Source organism: Taudactylus pleione, unplaced genomic scaffold, assembly GCF_031769625.1.
Source record: "Taudactylus pleione unplaced genomic scaffold, aTauple2 ptg000391l, whole genome shotgun sequence".
Classification (NCBI taxonomy): Eukaryota; Metazoa; Chordata; class Amphibia; order Anura; family Myobatrachidae; genus Taudactylus; species Taudactylus pleione.
The window spans coordinates 1,527,249-1,550,523 of NW_028284792.1; the positions used below are offsets into that span (position 1 = coordinate 1,527,249).

General features: G+C 41.9%; 1 protein-coding gene across 1 annotated transcript in view; it reads right to left on the reverse strand.

The window, feature by feature from the left end:
* The window catches only part of CASTOR2 (cytosolic arginine sensor for mTORC1 subunit 2), a 205,068-nt gene that overhangs the window by 110,504 nt on the left and 71,289 nt on the right, over window positions 1-23,275 (reverse strand). Inside the window, exon 2 of the mRNA XM_088445855.1 lies at window positions 1,640-1,710. Within this exon, the coding sequence (XP_088301981.1) occupies window positions 1,640-1,710 (71 nt within the window). The remainder of the gene's footprint in view (window positions 1-1,639; window positions 1,711-23,275) is intronic.

Here is a 23,275-nt window from a genome sequence, read left to right on the forward strand (position 1 = left end):
TGTAAAATGACAGGCATCTAGATTTAGACGCCTGTCATTTAACCCTCGCCGGGATAAAGCAGTCAGAAAGCCGGCTGTCGGGGTTAAGTCCACCGCCTTCCCGACTGCATACCACACACACACACACACATACACTTGCATAGCCACTGAAACGTTGACAACAGGAAGACTATTGTCACATGTATTATCGAAGCCGACGAGTGACGCTCATACTTTGCTTCTCTATTATAAGTAGTTCTATTTTGACATGCTAGTGCTGGCAATGGGGTACGGCTTTTTTTGGTATAAGGGAGTGCCGGATTTTTGGATGGTATATATCAGGGATGGGGAACCTCGCGGCCAAGGGCCGTATAAGGCCCCCAGAATCATTTGGTCTGGCCCTCTGAGCTTTTTTCTGCTAGCCTCATCTGGATATCAGGGTAGCCTAAAATGGCACCCTGCAGCCAGAATCTATGCAGCAGTGCTGCCTGGAGTATCCTTAGGACACTTCAGATGGTCACACCGCTGCCCTTACAGCTCCCCCGCAGCATCATCAGGACGCTCCAGGCATTGCTGTAATCACTGGCGATTGTGGCCACGTCCCCGTGTGACATGACATGGAGGGAGCATGGCCTGCACCAGGCCCACAAATAATGTTATACATATCAAAGTTGCCCTCGGCAGAAAAAAGGTTCCCCTCCCCTGGTATATATATAATTTTAGATTATGCGATTTCATGGATATCTTCTTAAACCATTACAACTCAATTTAGGTGGCATGCTATAACAGCAAGTGAGCATACTATCGTCACCAATGTGCTTCAATGTCCTGGATTTGAATAGCAAAGCACTGCAAAATAGCATGTGATAACCAGCAAATCCCAATTACCTGGAATTGAAAGGATTTTACAGAAACTTTTCTTTTGAAAGATGATTAATGATGATGTAATCCCTCACCAGAAAGAGATTAGTACAAATAACTATAGTGCAGCAGATCCCTTCTTTCATCATGTTGAATTTAGAGACTTACATAGCATGATTTGAACTGATTTGAGCTGATGTGAATGATTAAATATTCTCTGTAAAGCGCTGGGTAATATGGCAGCGCAATATTAAGGATAATGGTGCTTTTTTTTTTTTTTTTTTTAGGTACTCAATGGTAATCTGTACCAGCACATTTTCCTGTAACATTTCTAATTCTTATAACTAATTTTTGAAACATGGTGAAATCAATTATAATCCCCAAACCAATCAGGGTGACTACAGCCATGCAATCACCATAGTCAAACATTAGCAGTAGAATGGGGGGGGGGGGGGGGGGACACAAAGAGGGAGAGGGAAAGAGGGGGAGAGAGAGAGGGAGAGGGAGAGGAAAAAAGAAATACTGTACATCTCATAACATAAAGAATAGTCATAGGAAAATAATTGCTGCCGAGCATATACACAAAGTATACATACCCATAACAAAAATCAGAGAATTCAAATTTTAATACTACAGCCTACAATGTACCGTCCCTGCCAACATGTCTGATAATAAGCCAAAGATTGCATTTGGATTATTGTTAGGTTAAAGTGGGTCATATTGGTACCACTCATGATGCAATACTGGGATAGCTTCACATATGCACATTTTGTATAACACAGATAACAAATCAACATACCTAAAAAACCTTCTTCATCCACAATTATGGTATAATCTTCTGGAGTTTCTGTAAGACTGAAAAACTTGCAGCTATAAAGGAAAAAAAAGAAATCACTGTTAAAATGTTATGGGTTGTTTTCTTCTTCATAAAAAAAAAAAAAGTACTTTGAGAAGCACAAAAATTGTTAGTAATTTATATTGTAATAACAATAATAATAACAATAATAATAACAATAATAATGATCATTCAGAATTTCCTAAATTTTGATCTTGGATATCAAGCAAATCTTTTAGTTGCATGTGGTCAATCAAACGAAAATGTCTGTGTTTAAATGATTGTTAAATAGCTCCGATTCTCACAAATGTGACAAAGGGGGACTGCAGCAGATATCAGATATCTCTAGTGGACCCTTATTATGCAAAAGCAGTCCCATAGGTTTTTATGGGAACTGTGAAAAAGCTAAAGCTGGCCCTTTGTAGACTATGCGTTACATTTCCACATTTGTTCCACAAAGAGACCCTCTGAAGCTCTGCCTGGCTATTACCGCTCGCCGGTGGGTGGATCAGTAGGCAGCCCACGGGCTGCGGCATTAGCATAAACTCACAGTAGCGGCTGCTCCTCTGAATCAGGTCCTATGTCCCAGCATCTGACTGATAAGTAGCTCCAAAAAAGTATTTCAAATCGCAGCAACATGCAGTGATAAGGAATGCTAATGTGTGTGGATTTTACACAATAGCTCATAGATAAGCCCCTTTGTTGTAGTTGATGCCATTGTTTACTGGCCTATACTTTCCTGAATAATGTTGGAAATATGTACGATGAAATGGCACAGATTGCTCATGTTGTCTTCATTTTTGCAAAACTCACAATATTTTTATTAAACCACAACTACTCCATCTAGCCCCTTTATAATTTAAACCATACTTGCCTACTTTTGAAAATGTATTGCAAGGAGATTGTGAAAGCAACACTTATGAGCGTGCAGTAAAGTGGGCGTGTACTGCTACATCTGAGAGGCGTGTCATAAAACTGATTTACATCCATATGTAAATGAGCCCCAAAGTAGTTAGTAAGATCTACTTGGTGATGAAAACACAGATACTTTTCATTGGGATCATTGTGCCTTATAGCCAATGCAGGGAAGTGATACTAATGATCCCAATTGAATGTAGCTATCTATCTATCTATGGGTTGTTATATAACAGCTTCATAATGGGGGTAAGGTGAAATCAGGGAGATTGCTAGACTCTTCAGGGAGAGAGGAAGATTGCTGCTATTTTCAGGGAGTCTCCCTGACAATCAGGGAGAGTTGGCAAGTATGATTTAAACGTTATTGATTTCTAACTGTAAACAATTAAATAAATAACTACAAGAGTAGCAGCTGCTATGGGACGAAGCAGTTTAGGTGCCCTGACAGGGAGTCAGGCAGATGCCACTTATGCTGCTCACTCTGTGATGTACAAGGTTAGCCTGAAGATTGGGAATAGTCCCAGGAGTTATGACAAAGGTCCTGACTGTTGGGGAAGCGTTGCAGTCCCCTAGAATTCCCTAGTGTTTTTCCCAGACTCTTACAATCACAATGAATCAGCTACCAATATTGCATTTAGTTGCAAAAATTGAACAGCCAAAGAAGCAGTTAGACTTTATCGGTCTAGTACAGGTTACGCAAATAAAGAACAGATCTGATTGGTTACTATAGTTTAGTGCAAATATTGCTTATAAATGTAAATGTTCATAAATAGATTGTATGTTAGCACTGTACATATGTATGCCTTTATTATGACATATTCAGGGCACCATTGCTCAGTCATTCAGCACTTCCCCTCCCGGTCAGGCTTGTAATGTTTGACTGTTGGAAAACATATGCCTTGTCTTTATCTTGGCAGCTCACAGAATGTAGATCACATGTATTATTAGATCAGCAAGCCTTGCCGAGATGAAACAGCTCAGTCCATGGTAAAAGTCTATCAGTACGTCACTCCCACCCTAATTTTCCACCATGTACACAATCATCTCCCTATTGGAAGTGGGGTTCATTGTGAGGCTTGGCACTTCTCAATAAACCCTTAATCAATATTTTCTGTAATTATACCATTAAAGCAGTCGCCTTTCTCAGCCATTTTATTCCTCTAGCTGAAACACCAAAGCAAAAGTGGATTTATAGGACAGCAATAGATGGCAGGCTACAGCTAGGGAAACAATATGCTTCTTGGCAAGCAAGCATTAAACCTAAAAGGTAAGTTCTTACAAAAAACATACACAGATTTATTGCAACATTTTAGGAGTTAAACAGAATAGAAAATATCAGAAGTAATGTTGAGATTGTGAGGGATACATTTTCCTGCTCAGCATATGTCTGTATTCAGATTAAAGGACACTATACGCAGCCTCTCTCAGCCATGTGTCGAAGTAAAAAAATTGGTTATGAATGTTTATAATTATTATCTGACGATCTAGTCATTTATGGGCTGATAAAGAGTAAATCGGACGCTACTCTGCGTCGGAAACAAGCCGATGCGCATATATATACATATATATATATATATATATATATATATATATATATATATATATACACACACATTATATATATATACATAATATATATATATATATATATATATATACATACACATAATATATATACATATATATATATACATACACACACACACACATATATATGTCATTCAAGGTTTAGTCAAGTGTGTGAGAAGCAGGAGTATGTCTGTGACAAGTAATTAAAAATATACAAAGATACTGTGAGTGATTGCATATATATTGAGAAGCTCCGCATACAGATGCAGTATGTCTCTGGCAATTGAAGTGTAACACAGACAGTGATATGCTCAGAGGAAGTTCTGAATGTAGAGTTAGAAACAATTGTCAGAAGTTTGATTATCATTAGCATTTGTATGCCTTGTGTCCAATGCTGATGTGGTTAAGAAGTACTGACAATTGTATTCTAAATAAGCATAAGAAAGCCTTTGTTAAAGTGATCAGACTTCTTGACTATGGCCAAGGCTTGCCCCACCTGTGAGCAGGACAAACTTAATTTTATATGACGTTTTATAATTAGATTCAGACGGATAAAGCTATATATATATATATATATATATATATATATATATAAATAATTTTAATCCATGACACAAAAACTAATGCACATTTGCACACACATGCATACACAGACAATCGCATGTGTATCGACAATGCGAACACAGACGCTCTTATGCTTACGCACATACCCACGAACATACCCTGTAACTATTTTAATATGAAGACGCACAACGCACATTAGCGTATGTAAGATAAAATGCACAAACACACTGGGCATAATTGCGTTGTGCACAATACATACACGCACCGCAACATTTGCGCTGTGCTCAGACGCACAACGCATACTTATGTATTTCTGTAAACATCTCACTATTACTTATGCAAGCACATATAGAAAATGTTTTATTAGACAATCATTATGGTATAAAGTGTGCATATATGATATTTAAGGTAAACAACATGGTATGTTTTGGTACTATACTGACACCCTGTTTATTTCCAGATATTCGAATCTATCAGCGAGGGAGTCGCATCTTGCATTCGATGGTTATGGATTATAGGAAATTATTGGTTAGAATGTATACTCTGCATGTAGTGTCTTTAACCAGTTAAAGAAAAACAATGTAATTTCAAGACATTGTTGGAGAATTGGGACATACCCCTAGTGACAACATATGAACTGTCCTATGAACTACAGCATACTACAAAGAGTAAGAACCAATGGAATTATGTTTGTCTAGATTGTTGTTATCATGATCTGGAGGGTATATAACCTGCGCACCGGTCCCAGTCAGTAGCCATTCTTTTGGATGACCACAGACCTCAGGATTGACAACTGTATACTGGGACCGGTGCGCATGCGTATGTATCAAGCTGTACCTTTTGTATTTAATTGTCTGTGCGCTAATTGTGATAGATCAAAGCGTGTAACTTACTTTTTGTTGCAGTAAGAACTTTTTGTGCTTTGGAACCACAATCAAAATCTGGAAAGCGATTATTTCTCTCTAGCGATTTAGGGGTATTCATACATGTTTTACATAAAATAACATAAACAACAAGAATCCATACTACATTTCATAGCACAGGGGTAGGCAGCCCTAGGCACTAGTGCCACGAAGTGACACTCAAGGATGGGTAGCGTGGCAACCACAGGGTCAGTACATCTACTACTAGTCAGACCGTCCCCCGAACCCCTCACAACCTTCACAGAAGAGACTAGAGCTAGACCATCTCCAAACCAAAGTGTGTCCTGCAAACTGGTCCTCTGGTGAGTGAACCTTGCCACAGTTGAGGTGCCTATCCACTAGAAGACAGGCAAAAGACTGCACGATTACGATATTGTAATTGTGCAGTTATTTGACAGTCTGTGATGTGCCTACACTGAACGAGCAGGCATTCAGTGTAGGCACAATCAATTATCTGCAAACATGATGAACCTGACGTTATTGTCAGGTTGACCAGCATGTTTGCACGATGATAGATGTCTAAAAGACCAATTTTTGAAACAATCTGCAAACGATTTTCAAACGATCAAACGATTATTGAACGATATCGTTCAATCACTCATTTTAATTGTCTAGTGGATATGTACCTTTAGTCTCTCACAGTCAATAAACAGATCAATGAATTATCAACTGAACCTTAGCAAACCAATAAAAAAAAAAAAGGATAGTCACTGACATTATTCAGTATCATTTATTATTTTTGTAAATGTTTGTATATATTATAATGATGGAGACATTCCAGAATTTGTTTTGGCTTGTAAAGTTGAATATATATGGCACCCAAAGTGAAAATAGTTGTTACCCCTATCATAACATAAATTGTAATATAAACATTATGCATCAGAAAGCCATTTCCATTTTCTACAATCAGGCACAACAGTGCACGGACAACAGTAAGAAGACATTTGATATTGCACAGCTGAAGGGAAAATTACTTTTCCCACCAATATGCTACAACGCTACTTAATTTTAGAATTAAAAATGTAACTAACCTCTCCTAATCCTAGCAATAGATTCACTCAGAAAACAAGATCTCTCCAATTCGGGACTATAAGTAAAGTTCTGAATGTTGCTAATCAGGGGCGTAACTAGACCTAGTGAGGCCCATTAGCAAAATTTGAAAGGGCCGTCCTAGGTCTGCGGCCCCCCCTCAGCCCACGCTCATCCCCTGCACCCTCCTCACTCCTCCTTCTCGCCTTAAATGCTTCGTGGTTACGCTGCGCAGGACAGGCACACTCTCCCGGTCGGCTCCATCTCTCTCTCCTCACTGATTCCGAGATTCGTTCACCTCTCACATGGCAGTCTGTACACATGGAGCTATCTGCCCCACAATTCTGATGGTAGCCCTGAACACAGCAACCTATTCCCAACCCAGGTGTTACCAGCACAACTCGAGTACCCTTGCTGGTGAGTTCAGCTGCCAACGCAGGGTACATACATGGATCTCCCTGCCACTGATATTTACTGCGTATACACTACAAGTTGCACTCTTTCTATACCTTCAGTCAGTGATCTATACTGCCGGCTCCAGGCTTGTGCACGGCTGCAGGTGCAGCTTCACCAACATTCTCCTACATGTAGAGCTGGTGAGTTATACTACATAATTATTGTGTATCATCACTGCAGCCATTGGATTTACACTGTATTTAGAAGTGAAACCTGGATAACAGTGGTACAACAGTATCAGTACCCCTTCATCATTGTACAGGACAAACCATATTTTTAATGGCCCTTCCCCCATGAGGCCAGGTGAGTGTCTCATGTCCCTATTTGAAAAATGGGAGGGGGGGGGAAGCCAATGCTCTTTCTGGCCCAGGGCACCAAAAAGTCTAGTTACGGCTTTGGTGGTCAGGGCTACTAAAAATATATAAAATAGATATTCTAAAAAGGAACACAACTGACAAGAGTGCTGTCAATTAACTCAATTGGAAAGGCATTGTTTCCTGATGAGAGATCATAATAAAATGTGAATATTTGCAAAAACATCTAGGATTTGTAATCTACCGTAATCTAAATAGGTTTCAAAGACAGGGGGCTGGTCTACCCCCTGCTTGGAGAGTATATCATCTTAACATCTGAAACATCTTGCAGCACCTTCAGCTAAGAAATTAATTTGTCTTTTTAAAGACATTTCACAAGAGCTATAAAACATCATCTGGCTTCAAGAATGGACTGCATCTGCTTGAATTTTATTAGTAATAGAATAGTGCCAAATGCTATTCCATTCTCTAGCTGTCCTGCAGTTGGGCCCAGTGTCTCCATGCTCCACCCACTACCAAGGGCACTGGTCCATATAAAGTTGCTAGTAGGGAATTGGCCATAACCAACCTGGATGTGTTGCAGCAGTGTGGCCAAACATACCTAGAAATAAGCAGTTTCAGGTGCAGTGTAGGGATCCTGGGGAAGTGGTTCCAGATGCCAGTGTTTCAGCCTGCTTACACAAGCTGTTCCAGGTGATCGTGTTGGAGCCTGGATAAACAAACGGTTCCAGGTGCCAGTGTAAGAGCATGTCCAAACTATTCCTTTGTTAGTGTAGAAGCCTTGTAGAACAAGTAGTTAAAAGGTGCCAGTGTAGCTTAATGATGGCAGCGAATGATCCACCCACTGGTCTGTTTTTGTACCTCCATATTCAGACAGGAACCTTGACTTTTATGGGTGATTGTGGACTGGTATTCTTCAATAAGCTTGATCCACTGCAACAGTCAATCATTTTCCACCTGTAGGCCCTGGCAGCCCATTTGCATTATTTGTACCCCCAACATTTGCAAAGCAAAACATTTTTAATGAATATAATTGCAATTAGATAAAATGCATGGGCGTCGCTATATATATATATATATATATATATATATATATATATATATATATATACACACACACACACACACACATACACATACAATAGATGTGCTATAAACAAGAATTTAAAAGAATTACAATAGAATGAATTGTACAATTGTATTCTCTCCCAAATTATAATAAAAAAAAGGAAACTGACAATACAACTTTAGTATACATATGCTTAGTATTTTTTTTACTTTGTTATGTTCTAACAGATGCAAACATTTTTTTTTTTTTACTTTAATGATTAAATTGGCAAAACATATGCAGTATCATAGGCTGAAGACATGTCACTTTATTTTCCTGCTTATTACCAGGGTCACTCTCTAATTCATGGGGGTAGAGGTCCCTGAACATCACAGCAAGTACCCCCCTGGGAGTACTCATATTCGAGGTTGAGATCCAATTTTCTTCAATGTGAGTCTTGAAAGACTGACGTTCTAGCCTGCAACCTCACTTCTTCAGTAACCCAATACTGGTGCCAAACCAAGGTGCTTAACGTTGTGATATGAATAGTCATTTACAAACAGGAGCAATAGCATACATTGCTGTCATTCCATTCCAATTATAGTAATTGATAACAGATCAAGGATCCTCCCAGGCACCCATGAAATAAGAGAACCAGATCTGCCATCAGTACCTGGGAATGTAGTAGTAATCTGACCTATTGCTAAGTTTATTTTTAGGCCAGAGACGTCTAAAACAAACTGGAAAACAAAACTTGTAAGACCAGATCTGCCACCAATACCTGGGAATGGAGTAGTAATCTGACCAATTACAGAGTTTATTTTTAGGCAAGAGACTTCTAAAACAAACTGGAAAACAAAACTTGCGTGAGGCCCAGAGCATTCATTACGCAGAGAAGGACTTGGCCAAGGGAATGGGTATGAAATACCGCCGGCCTGCAAGTGCCTAACCCTAATCCGCCCTCTAAGTGCCTAACCCTAACCACCCCCTTCCCCTAGCCTAACCCTAACCCTCCCGGGGGGTGCCTAACCCTAAGTCCCCCCCGGGAGCCCTAAACCTAACCCTCCCCCCCCCCCCGCGGCTGTCCGCTCGCGGCGCCCGGCATCACTAAGATCCTGATGCCGGGCGCCGGTCTCCCAGCGTCGGGGAAATGCGGGCGTCTACATCTAGACGCCCGGCATTTCACCCTTGCCGGGAAATGACAGTCGGGAAGCCGGCTGCCGGTATTTAGGCAGTCGGCTTCCCGATTGCTTCCCTGGCCAAGGTGTGAGTATATCATTGATGCTCCAGGACTAGACTAGCAACAATGTTTGTCAGAATTATCTTCCCTTCTCAAAGGGGCTGACAGAAGAAAATTCTAAAACCCAAACCCGTAGAGGTCTGGTAATAAAATGAGCAAGTTGTTCTTAGTGAGTGTGCCCTAAGTTCTATTTTTATTGCCACACCCACGCCCCCTTATTTCTGATTTCAGCAGAGTAACTGGTTCCCCAAACTCCACCATTAGAGTCCAGGTTTCAAGGATATCCATGATTGGCACAGGTGACTTCTATCCTTAAAACCTGGACACTAATGATGGAGTTTTGGTAAACTCTGGTTTTTAGGTATTGGTAACATACAGCATACAACATGTTCTTTAAAATTAATCACGTTACACTTGCCAAGATGTTAAAGAGTATTCACAAAGCTAGATTTATTTTATACAGTTCTAGCATATAGTACAGCAGGGGGTTAGCCAGCCCTGTTCCTTTAAACCAATCCAGTTCAAGTTATGTATTGTGCACGTGCATCCATCAGGAGAGGTTTCACACATTTTTACATTGTTGCCAGTGGACAAGATTGAGTGTTCTCCCCTCCATACATGAGGCTGCCAGGGGGAGAAAGTCCAGCCCTTTTCTCCTCCCATGCATCTGGATGTGTAGGTGCAGGGGTCGGGGTCTTATCACTAGATCTCCCATCTGGAAATTCAGAGTGGCCAGATACCAGGACAAGTGTCCCCCTAGCTGTTGCTCCTATACAAATAGAAATGGTGGTTAAAAGCGCTCTGGTTGAGGTTCCTATAGCCTTCTGTAGTGTAGTGTGAAAATTCATGTGCTGGGACTACCAGCCTGTGCTGGGAATCGGTATGAAATACAAACGACTGAATAGCCGCTAGTTCTCATACCGATGCCGGAAGCCCGACAGTAGGACATCCTGACAGGGGCACGTAAGTAAACTAACCCGATATCCATGCTGGAGCGCAGAAATCAAATTGACTGAGGTACTAATTAAGTTATCTGTGCTCAAGCATGGATATCCTTAAAACATGGACTGTAATAGTGAGAGTTTGGGAACCTCTGCACTAGTCTCTGTGGCTAGCACCATGACTTAACCCTTTCGACATGCACCCAAATCTGGTGCTGCAGCATAAGTACACTTAAAGAATAAATTTTTATTATTTTTTTGTTCTTGTTTTATAAGCATTCCCAACCACCACCTCTCTGACTAGTAACCCATTGAGTGCCACTGTGCCCATTTTAGTGCATATAGGTAGTGGGGCAGAGACCTTGCCACTCTATAGATCTGAATTTTAGATTGACTACACAATTTGACATATTCAAAATAATGTGAAATTTAACCTGACAAAGTTCTGCTTTTAAAAACAAAAACAGAAAGAAGACATTTTACCGTTCAGCATTTGAATTGATGGAGGATTGACTTTTATCAGTTTCTTTTAGGCTGGATACACACCTAAACGACTTGGCAATCGCGCCGATGTTCAGGGCGATTTGCCTTCACCCTGGACATCGCATAATTGCCGGTACACACTTGAAAGATTTAATGAAAGACAGAACAATCACTGTTCCATCCTTCATTAACATGTACAGGCTCACATGTGATATCGTGTGATTGACTGTGCAGCACAGCCAATCGCACAATATCGCATGCGACCACGGGTACGCGCAAATTGGGCATACACACGGTACGATACGCCCTATTTGTCATTCCGATTTGGTTAAATCGGTCATATCAGGCCGATATCGTGCAGGTGTGTATGCACCCTTACACTACATTGTAAAAACACTGTTCTGCCTACAGTTTACAATGCATTCCGATTGTTAAATGACCTGAATAACTTAATAATGTGTGTTCATCTCTGGATTGCTCTGGTAATTAAATAGTCATGAGGCTTGGTGAAAGACGCTACTTTCTCTCAGGAGTATTTCGCTGATTATTCATGAAAAAGCCTCAGAAGGTAGTCGGCTGGGTCAGGTTGCAATGCATGACCAAGAAAACAAATACTGGAACAAGCCTGACAATCACACAAAGTCTGTAAAAATCCTTAACTTTCCAGTACTGTAGTCTACAGTATGATCTTGTTATGCTGGCCGGTACATTTTTGCGGAGAGGTTAAGCAACCTGAGTGGGCTTACATCTGGGTATGTGTGGTCACACTGCCACAACAACTTGGTGTCTGCTAGACCCCCACTGGCCACCTACTATGGACCAATGCTGCGCTTGGAAGCAAGCAGGGAGCTTGAGTTTGGAGACACTGCGCTCAACTGTAAGGACAGCTAAAGAACAGTTAAACATTTTGCACTTAACTGGTAATCACAGGATACAAATAGATTAGGGTTTGCAGTCTTGTAAACAGGGGCAGAGCTATGGGAGACAATGGAGGTGCCTGCCGCAGGGCACCAGCACTGAAGGGGCACCTCCTCCATTGTCCATAATATATTCATCCCACTTGGGGCTATAACTATGTACCCGTAAGTGTACCATCATGGACGCCCAATACATGGTACCTTTTCCGGACACCTGAGAAGCCACTATACTAGTGGAGAGCTCCATGTCAGACCATCAGCTGCCGCCTCCGTCTATCTCTAGCCTATCCCTACTCATTGGTGTTGCAGCTTTTTATGTCTGTGACCCGTCCGGCGCCCCCCTCACCCACAACTATGTCTCACTTCCTGGCGGTAGCACTAGCCGCTGATCCGTGCAGCAGACTCCTGAGTGGCTGGCTCGAGGATAAGCTCCCCACCCCATATCAGGTAGCTTTCGCCTCCATCAGGAGGTCTCTGTGCCTCATGCTAATTGCATCATACAGATCACTATCTTATCTGTGACTAATGCATACAGATGTGTCCACATACACCTATCCTCCGTGCGTCACAACGCGTAAGCGCAGAGTGGCTCGGTAACTCCAAACATTTTTTAGTCCTAATTGTTCCCTTCAAATGTGTCTTATTCGCACAGCGATGCAAAGAGGGTGTACAAGTAGCTTCTGCTGATTAAAATAATCTGTGGCATGCCTATTTTCTGTGTGCAACTGCGGGTGTATCTGCTTGTGAAATGCTACATTACAGTGTCAGCAGCAGCTGTGACAGGGGGGGGGCACCATATTATAACTTGCCTCCGGATGTCTGGGAAGAACTTACGCCACTGCTAGTAAGGGGGCAGTTATCTCTCCATCTCACTCCAAAAAATTACATCCAGAAGAACTGCTGGCTGCTTTCTCTGGATGAAAATGGGCTCCAGATGCAAAGCAGCTAAACCTAGGAGCAGCAGTATCCTTGCTACCAAGACTGGAGTCTACTGGACAGCCAGCTTTTTCAACACCTCCTATATTAACCCAAACTCGGGAGGTAGCCACCAGGGTAGGGAAAGGTTTCTTCTGGAACCAGGGGCTGCTGCAACCTCTCACCAGGACCAACAGGGAAAAGTTAAGACATTTCACTACATGGGACACCTGTAAACACCTCTCCCAGACCACCAGCACCTGGAGCCGCTTACTTCTTTGTATGTGTGGACACACTGCTGCTATGCCTGATGGTTAATGTTGGCTAAATCCCCACTGGCTGCTTCCTAGGGACAAGTACTGTGCTTGGTAGCAGGCAGTGGGCTTGAGCATGGAAACACTGGTCTAAACCTTCAAACAGGTGAGAATGGTTAAAGGTGTTTGACATTTAAATGGTGGTCACAGGATACAGATGCCAATGTTTTCTTGAAGGATATTTTAGCTCCAAATGTCTTTAAAAAGACAAATAATATTACAGCATATAAGATGGTGCATTCCTATCATGATGGGCAGAGAATTAACACGCCAAAATGGTCAATATGATATATACATTTCTGAGCTCAGTGAGCCGTATTTTTGTACAATTCTGTCTCCCACCCTTACCATTTTAACCAATTAAGTCTAGTTCACAGGACAGTGTCTCCCAACATTAAATAGAACTTTAATTTCAAAGGAACCTGTCAACTGGGTTCAACTTTGGAATATTTGGAATAATTGGATTTAAAGAGCAATTTGACTGTCTCCTTCCTTATTCAAGACACACCTTGCAAGACCAAAATGCAGGAAGACCAAAACACAAAGGCGCTGCGGTATATGGTTATCAAAGATTTAATTTGCATGTTATTAACTGTCTGTGTGACACATTTTGGCTTCCTTTAACAAAAAACACAACAAAAAAATTATTGTTTAAAGGTATGTTTACACAATTATACAATTGTGCAGAGCGCTGGGATTGAATAATACCCTAATCGGGGGGAATTTAGGGTTAGGCACCCCCCCGGGAGGGCTAGGGAAAGGGGGGGGGATTAGGGTTAGGTACCACATGAGGATAAGTAATATCCTGGCAATTGGATTACATTGTGCACAGATGAGCAATGAATACAATAGAGAGTCAAATAAAATGCATCATTACCCACTTCAATATCTGAATTATTTGAGATAAAAATCCAGAGCTATAAAGCCCAGCACTTACATTTCATCATTATAAACGGTCATAAAATTGATGCAGAAATTCTTCCTTAAAGTGTAATGGAGCATATACACGGTCAGATCTGTCAGATGAACGATTTGAACGATTTTGACCAAAGATTTTAACGATTGAATGATTTTTGACTGCATTAAAATGAATGGAATCTGACTGCAAACACATCAGATGTCAGATATCGATATCTGACCATCGGGAGCGCGCATCGTTCAAATCGTTCATCTGTCAGATTTTCCTTCAGCTATGAACGACTGAACGATTTTTAAATCGTTATCGTTCAGATCTGAAGAAAAAAATCTGACCGTGTGTATGCACCATTAGTAACATATTTCAGATGTAGAACACTTTATTGTGGGGTTGTTGCTAAAATTACTTTATCACCTTATACAAGTGATGTAAATAAAATGGCGTACAGTGAGGCATAGCCTATAAATATTCCATATCATGAGAGATATTGCTACTTTGGGTTTCATATGCATTTGATTCATGCTTTAGGATACTTGACTATTTATATAAATTAAGACAAATACAAAGCTATGATCACATATAAGCAGCAAACTGCACTCCCTTTCCACATGTGTTGTAGGACAGTGCAGAGAGTCTATAAAATAAAAGTTGTCTATACTGTTTATTTTCTGAAGCCAAGCTGCCTTTCTAACCTAGCAGGCCATGTAGAAGAGATCCCTGCTACAAATAGAATTGTGACAAGTTCAATTTGATTTAGGATCCCTGGTTGTTCTTTCTTTCCAATTGCAGCCTGGTTCCTTAGTAATGCTGGGTGTCTACAGTATTTCCTCATTCCATTAAGCTCCCGTTTTATGCATCATTCTTTTGACTGAACTTAAGAAATAATTCTGTATGTACTTTAGTTTTTGGGTTGTTTGTTTTTTTTGCAGCACTGATAGGGAGCACACTTTTTCTTAATGTCTCACCCCAAATTATTTAGTTACTTCATTTAAAAGTGAAAAATTTCCATTAAGCGACTCAGACATGTTTGTGTATATATTGATTTTTTTAATGTTCTTTATAATCTGTTTATAGATTTAGTATAAAATTTAAATAAGTATTTAAAATATAGTTTATGTTTGCTCTCATCTTTTTTACATTTCTTGTTTCCATTTAAAAGTAACATTACATTGTACACAAGAGAATGCGCTCAACACTGAGCTTATAATTGTCACATAATAAAACCTTGAAAATGTTTAGACGTTTTAGCGGTTGCAATTTTCTGCATTTAAGCAGCAAACTAAAATGTATTTGATAAATATAAACATGTACAGTGGAATGCATATACTAGGAACAGATTTGCATTAATCTTTTATATCTATAATTTTAAGCTGATGCCTCTGCTCTATCAATGTGCAACTAACATTGCACCTCACACCCTATCAAGTCCCCTTGCTGTTGTTAGACATTTATTACAAACTAGCTGGGATACCTGACGTTGCCAGGGTTGAAGACTGGACCCTGAAGTACACCTGCATCCTTTATTTGTTTACATTGTCCTGCCTATAACCCCATTCCATTGATCCCGAAAAGGACCCCACTGTTTGCTAACATGCTTGCAAACAGTGGCATAACTACCATGGGTGCAAGGGGTGCAGATGCTATGGTGAGCATGCTGTCTCTGTGGCCCGCCGCTACCCCTGTACCCAGTCACGCACACAAGTTGGGCCAGTCCAGTCAGGGCTGTCAAGGGGGGCCAAGGAGTCAGCAATGTTGATGTGGTGTCGGCCCGCCAGCTGATTACAGCTAGCACACTGGCAGGCAGTCATGGAGAGACCGAGATGAGAGTCGCGAGGCAATCAGAGCTCACGGACTGGCAACCAAACAGCAGTGTCAGCTCCTGATCAGTTTGCGACCGGTGCCAGATTCAAACTGCTCTGGCATGGTCTGTCCATATGTCTGCTGTTGCCCCAAATCCACACCTGCTGGCTGCCGATGACACACAGGGGGAGGAGAGAGGCTTCTGGAGGGACATGGGGAGGCGAGTTGCTGTGGAGGGGCATAATATGTAAGGGGCACTACTATTGTGTGGAATAATGTGTTATATGGGGCACCACTACTATGTGGCATAATCTGTAAAGAGCATTAATGTGTGGTATAATGTGCAAGAGACATTACATGTGTAGTGTAAGGGGCATTACTGTGTGGCATTATGTAAGAGACACTACTACTGTATGGGATAATGTGTATAAAGGGTACTACTGTGTGGCATAACTTGAATGGGCTGTGTGGGGACAAATGTATGTTTTGAGGTTTTTTTTACCTCTGGGGGGGCTTTTAAGATGTGACCCACAAAGTTATAGTTAAGCCCTTACATGAATACACAGAGGCTCTGTATTTAATATGAACTTGCATGAGACATCAAATTTTCTCAGACTGAGGTTAAAATTATACTTTTGTAGCAGTCACACAGGTTTTTGGCAGACTGCCAGTTTCCACAGGAGCCAGCCCCGGAACCTGGGTAATTTAAGAGTGTCCCCATTTTTAGCGACTGTGTGACAGTGTGTGGCCCTGACTCGGTTCAAATCTAGGCAAAATCCTAACCCTAGTCAAACTACAACACCCTGGCAAATTTAGTGGAGCTAGGTCCAAAACTCTGGCCACACATACAGGACAAAAATAAAGACGGACACTCTTTCTCGCTTATTATATAGATATTTAGCGAAAAGTTTTGTAGTGTATATAAAAAAAAATAAAGTATGAAATAAATACAAAAATAATGACACTGTAGAGCATGGCAAGTTCTATAAAAAAGTATTCATAAAAACTTTATAGCAGTTAATAATGGCTGTGCAACAGGATTATATTTTAATGCAATCTGTTTGTTAAAAACATGTTTGGTTTACAAATCGATCAATAAACAACTTTATTTACAAATATAAAAATATAGTTAGGCGTTTAGTAAATAAGCTAGAAAAAAAAGCAGGAATGTGTTTCATATATTCTATATTATTAGAGAAAGGTAGTTATAAGTGGCATAAGGTATATGATAAAGTCAATGTATCTACTAGGGTTGAGCGGGTTCGAATTTCTGAAATCCGAACCCCCCCCGATCCGAGGCCGATCCGAGTCAGGCTCGACTTTTCCCGCCTAACTCGGATCTGAAATCGAGGCAAAAAGTCATCATCCCGCCTTCCGGGTCTCGCGGGTTGTGGATTCTATATAAGGTATCCGCGTCTGCGCCATTTTCTCACTCGGCTGTGGACAGTGAAGAGGGAGGGTGGGAGTTAGGGCTGGCTGGGCTGTGTAGTGTAGTGTAGTGCAGTGTAGTGTTGTGCTGCTGTTGTCCATAGGGGCTGTGTCCACTCCTCCAAAGTCCATAGGGGCTGGCTGTGTTGTGCTGTGCTGCTGTTGTCCATAGGGGCTGTGTCCACTCCTCCAAAGTCCATAGGGGCTGGCTGGACTGTGTTGTGCAGTCAGTTGTCCATAGGGGCTGTATCCACTCCAAAGTCCTGTGCAGTGTCCCAGTCCTAAAGGGGTGCTGTAGTGTTGTCCAGGGAGTGCTCCGTCCATCAGGGGTGCTCCCCCCCCAAGTGCATAAAAAAATAAATATTTTTTTCTGTGCTTATGAATTGTGTGCACAGTAGCCGCACGAGCATCAACAAAGTAGCGCCAAGCGTGCGCCTGTGTCATAAGTAAACGGCTGGCTGGCTTGACCGTTAAAGGGTGCTGTAACCCCCAAAGTGCACTCCAAACAAAATAAAAAAATATTTTCTGTGTTTGTGAATTGTGTGCACTGTGGCTGCACGTGCATCAACAAAGGAGCAGCGCCAAGCGTGCGCCTCTGTCCCATAAGTAAAGGGCCGGCTGGCTTGACCGTTAAAGGGTGCTGTAACCCCAAAGTGCACTCCAAACAAAATGAAAAAATATTTTCTGTGTTTGTGAATTGTGTGCACTGTGGCTGCACGTGCATCAACAAAAGGAGCAACGCCAAGTGTGCGCCTGTGTCCCATAAGTAAAGGGCCGGCTGGCTTGTCCGTTAAAGGGTGCTGTAACCCTCAAAGTGCGCTCCACAAAAAATAAAAAAAATTCTCCTTTTTTTTTGTCTTTGTGAATTGTGTGGGCTGTAGCTGCACCTGCATTCTCAAAGCAGCAGCGCCAAGCATGCGTCTGTCTGTTAAAGGGTGGTGTAACCCTCAAAGTGCGCTCCACAAAGAATAAAACATTTTCTTCTGTTTGTGAATTGTCTGCACTGTACCTGCATCCTCAAAGCAGCAGCGCCAGGCGTGCGTCTGTCTGTTAAAGGGTGGTGTAACCCTCAAAGTGCGCTCCACAAAGAATAAAAATTAATTTTTTCTGTCTTTGTGAATTGTGTGGGCTGTAGCCGCACCTGCATCCTCAAAGCAGCAGCGACAAGCGTGCGTCTGTCTGTTAAAGGATTACATCGGTGACAGCATCCAAGTAGGCATGTCAGACAGTCCGTACCTGTACTGGCAGGAAAAAGAAGCAATTTGGAGGCCCCTGTACAAACTGGCTCTATTTTACCTGAGTTGCCCCCCCTCCAGTGTGTACTCCGAAAGAGTGTTTAGTGCAGCCGGGAACCTTGTCAGCGAAAGGCGTAGGAGGTTGCTTCCACAAAATGTGGAGAAGATGATGTTCATAAAAATGAATTACCAACTCTTCCAGGGAGACCAGCCTCCAGAACGTACAGAGGGACCTGTGGTGGTGGATTCCAGCGGGGACAAATTAATACTCTGGGAGGATGAGGATGTACACAACACTGAAGAGGGTGAGGAATCGGTGGATGAGGGGGATGAGGATGACATCTTGCCTCCGTAGAGCCAGTTTGTGCAGGGACAGATTAATTGCCATTTTGTTTTGTGGGGGCCCAAACGAACCAATCATTTCAGCCACAGTCGTGTGGTAGACCCTGGCGCTGAAATGATTGGTTTGTTAAAGTGTGCATGTCCTGTTTATACAACATAAGGGTGGGTGGGAGGGCCCAAGGACAATTCCATCTAGCACCTCTTTTTTTTCTTTGCATTATGTACTGTTTGGGGCCTAGTTTTTCAAACTGCCATCCTGTCTGCCACTGCAGTGTCACTCCTAGATGGGCCACGTGCTTGTGCTGCCCACTCGTGTCGCTTAGCATAGTCATCCAGCTACCTCGGTGCAACCTTTTGGACATAAAAACACTATTCTGAGGTGTGCAGAATAGACTGGAAATGAGTGGAAATTAAGGTTATTGAGGTTAATACTAGCAGAAAAACCCACAAATTCTGTGATTTTAGCTGTTTTTATGCTTTTTTTTAAAAAAAAAATACAGATCCAAAACACAAAACCCAGAACCCAAAACACGGAAGGGTGGTTTTGGCAAAACCAATCCAGATCCAAAACACGAAGAAAGATCCAGATCCAAAACCAAAACACGAAAAGTGGCCGATGCACACCCCTAGTATCTACAGCTGGTAAAATAAGTATTGAACATCAACATTTTTCTCAGTAAATATATTTGTAATGGGGCTATTGTAATTAAATTTTCACCAAATGTCAGCAACAACCCATGCAAAGATGTCCATAAATGAAGTTGTGTGTAATAATGTGAAATGACACAGGGAAAAAGTATTTAACACACTTACTGAAATGTATTTAATGCTTTGTACAAAAGCCTTTGGTAATGACAGGTTCAAGACGCCTAATCTAAGGACAAACTAGTCACATGCATTGCTCAGGTGTGATTTTGGCCCATTCTTTCACACAGTCTTCAAATCTTGAAGGTTCAGTGGGCCTCTTCTATGAACTCTGATCTTAATTTCATTCCATAGATTTTCAATTGGATTACAATCAGGTGGTGGTTGGCCTGGCCATTCTAACAGCTGTATTTTCTCTCTCTAAAAATCAATTGAGAGTGTCCTTGGCTGTGTGTTTGAGATCATTGTCTTGCTGGAAGGGCCACCATTGTTTCATCTTCAGCATCCTGGTAGATGGCAGCAGATTTCTATCAAGAATGTCTCCGTACATTTTTCCATTTGTCCTTCCTTTAATGACATGAAGTATGCCAGTACCGTATAATGCAAAACAGCCCCACACCATGATGCTCCCACCTCCAAACTTCACTGTTGGCATAGTGTTTTTGGGGTGATGTGCAGTGCCATTTCTCCTCCAAACATGGTATTATCATTTATTATTATGGCATCCAAATAGTTCAATTTGGTCTCATCTGACTAGATTATATTCTCCCAGTATTTCACAGGCTTGTCCAAGTGTTATGCAGCAAACTTTAAACGAGCTTCAACATGCTTTTTCTTCAGCAAAGGAGTCTTGCGTGGTGAGCATGCATACAGGCCATGGCGGTTGAGTGCATTACATATTGTTCTCTTTGAAACAATTGTACCTGCTAATTTCAGGTCTTTCTGAAGCTCTCCACAAGTGGTCCTTGGCTCTTTGACAACTCTTCTGATAATTCTTTTCACTCCTCGAGGAGCACCTGGTCGTGGTCGGTTTATGGTGAAATTATGTTCTTTCCACTTCCAGATTAGACCCCAACAGTGCTCACTGGAACATTCAGAAGTTTAGAAATCCTTCTGTAACCAATGCCATCAGTATGTTTTGCAACAATAAGGTTGCGAAGGTCTTGAGAGAGCTCTTTGCTTTTACCCATCATGAGATGTTTCTTGTGTGACACCTTGGTAATGAGACACCTTTTTGCCATCAGTTGGGACTGATTATATAAATTTGCACTGAAAAGTGGCAGGATTGCTTTCGAATTATTGATGGATTTCAGCTGGTGTTTTGGTTTTTCAAGCTATTTTGCACCTCCCTTTCTTCATGTGTTGAATACTTTCTCCCTGTGTAATTTCATATTATTACACACAACAATTTATGGACATCTATGGTTTGATTTCTTTGCATGTGTGGATTGCATGGGTTGTTGCTGACGTTTAATGAAAATTTCATTACAATAGCCCCATTACAAATATAATTACTGAGAAAAATGTGGATGCGTTCAATACTTATTTTACCCGCTATGAGACCTTATGTAAAAAACATGAACAGGATAATTATTATACTTTCATCTATAATTAGGCCATTACAGAGGGGAAAAAAAAAATAGGAGTAGAATTTAAATGGTCCACTATTACGGTTGTTCCACAATAAATAAAATGTTAAAGCAAGTAGCAACAATGTATAAATGTATAGGTTGCATTTTGAGGAAAGGACATTGTGGCCAGAGCATGATGGATCTGCAGCGCCCATAGGAGACATGTGTTCCCCAGACTCCAAGCTCCTATGAGCCCCGGAACACAGCACAATGCAGGGGGCTGTGCACACCCCTGGTACTGGGGGCCACCCACTGCTCCTTGGCCACTTTTTTCTTCCTGCTCCGGATCTCACCCGCTTAGGTCAACCAGACCCGGCCTGTCTCCCCGGCAGCTCCCAAGGACATAATGAGGCTCTCATTGGCATCAGACCCCGACGGTCGAATCAACTTCATTGTGATGGTGGATCACCTGGAGGGGGACTCGAGGAGAGGGTACTACCTGGAACTGGCCATAGGGACCCCGACACAGATGATGAAAATTTTGGTAGACAATGGAAGCAGTAATTTTGCAGTTGTCCAAGCCCCAAAGCCTGGCTCCACAGAGTTCTAGGTGAGGGGAGGGTTTTACATTTTATTTATAAACATTTGCAAATACATTTATTATTACCATTTTATAAACTGTGCCTGGGCCTTTAGTCACCAAGGCACTGCAGCCTGGGGCTTACCACTCACGTCTGCATTATTCTGACAGGAATGGGATCGAAATGCCGGCGGTTCAAATCAGACAGCAGTTGCCTGACAGGATGAAGATCCCGGCAGAGGCAGGTGGTAAGTATCCTAACCTTCCCTGTCCCCCCCCCCTATCCCTCCCTTAGTGGTGCCTAACCCTAACCTCCCCCACTAGTGCCTAACTCTAACCTCCCCCCGGGGGTGCCTAACCCCCCCTTACCGCTCCCTAAACCTAACCCTACTGGGGGTGTGCCTAACCCTAACCTCTCCCTGGGGGTGCCTAACCCTAACCTCTCCCTGGGGGTGCCTAATACTAACCTCTACCCCCAAAACCTAACACTAACCCTGCTAAGTGACCTAATCCACCCACCCACCCCCAGCGGCTAACAGAAAATGCGGCCCCTACTTACCTCGTTCCGGCACGAGTCCTCTTGGATTCCGGCATCGAGATTATGATAGGCGTCGGTATTCCGACGCCTATCATGAATCCTTTGCCGGCATTCAGCAGTCGGGATTAACTACATCCCTTCTGACATACAGTCTCTATGCCTGGTGTTTAGCGCTGGGCTTACACTATTACTGCCCTGCAGTCCAGGACTTACTGTAGCCCTGCAATACACACAAATAAAATATTTATAAACATTGCTGTTTTTTTACCTATTTACACTGCCGATGCATTGCAGGTATAAAGGTATAACATTTGCCACAGAACTGTACACAGTGGGAAGTACATTTAGGGCATTATAATAAATTACAGAACATTGAATATAATGATAGAGAAAACTCTGCTGAACTAAGAACAGAAAATCAGCCACAATGACAATTATAAAGTGAAACGGAATATGATGGCACAATAAAAGTAATTGCTAATATTACCTCATTTCAGTGCAATTCACAAAGTGCAAACTAGCTTCATTTGGTGAAGAGTAATAATGCTGTATAATGTGGTAGCAGTAACCTGTGTTAGTGCCCATGCTCCAGTCAGAAAAGTGCTCATGTCTGCAGAGCACACTGGCATACACTGCCTGTAGGCTTTGTTCCTACAGTAACAGACTGGCTTAGTCACTTGTTTTTATTGCTGCTGATGACCTGTGGATTAACTGTGTTTTGGCTCAACAAATTCAGCAAGTTAGACTGCCAACTAAGCAGAAGGAGCTTTACCATGAAAAGGAATTTCAGGCCCTGGTAACAAAGGAAATTGTACTAAAACCAGCGACAGAAGAAAACGTAAGCCTTAAAAGATGTAGCAAACTCTCTGCATTTCTTCTGAACAGGTTGAGACTAGTGAATTATTTTATTTTGTTTA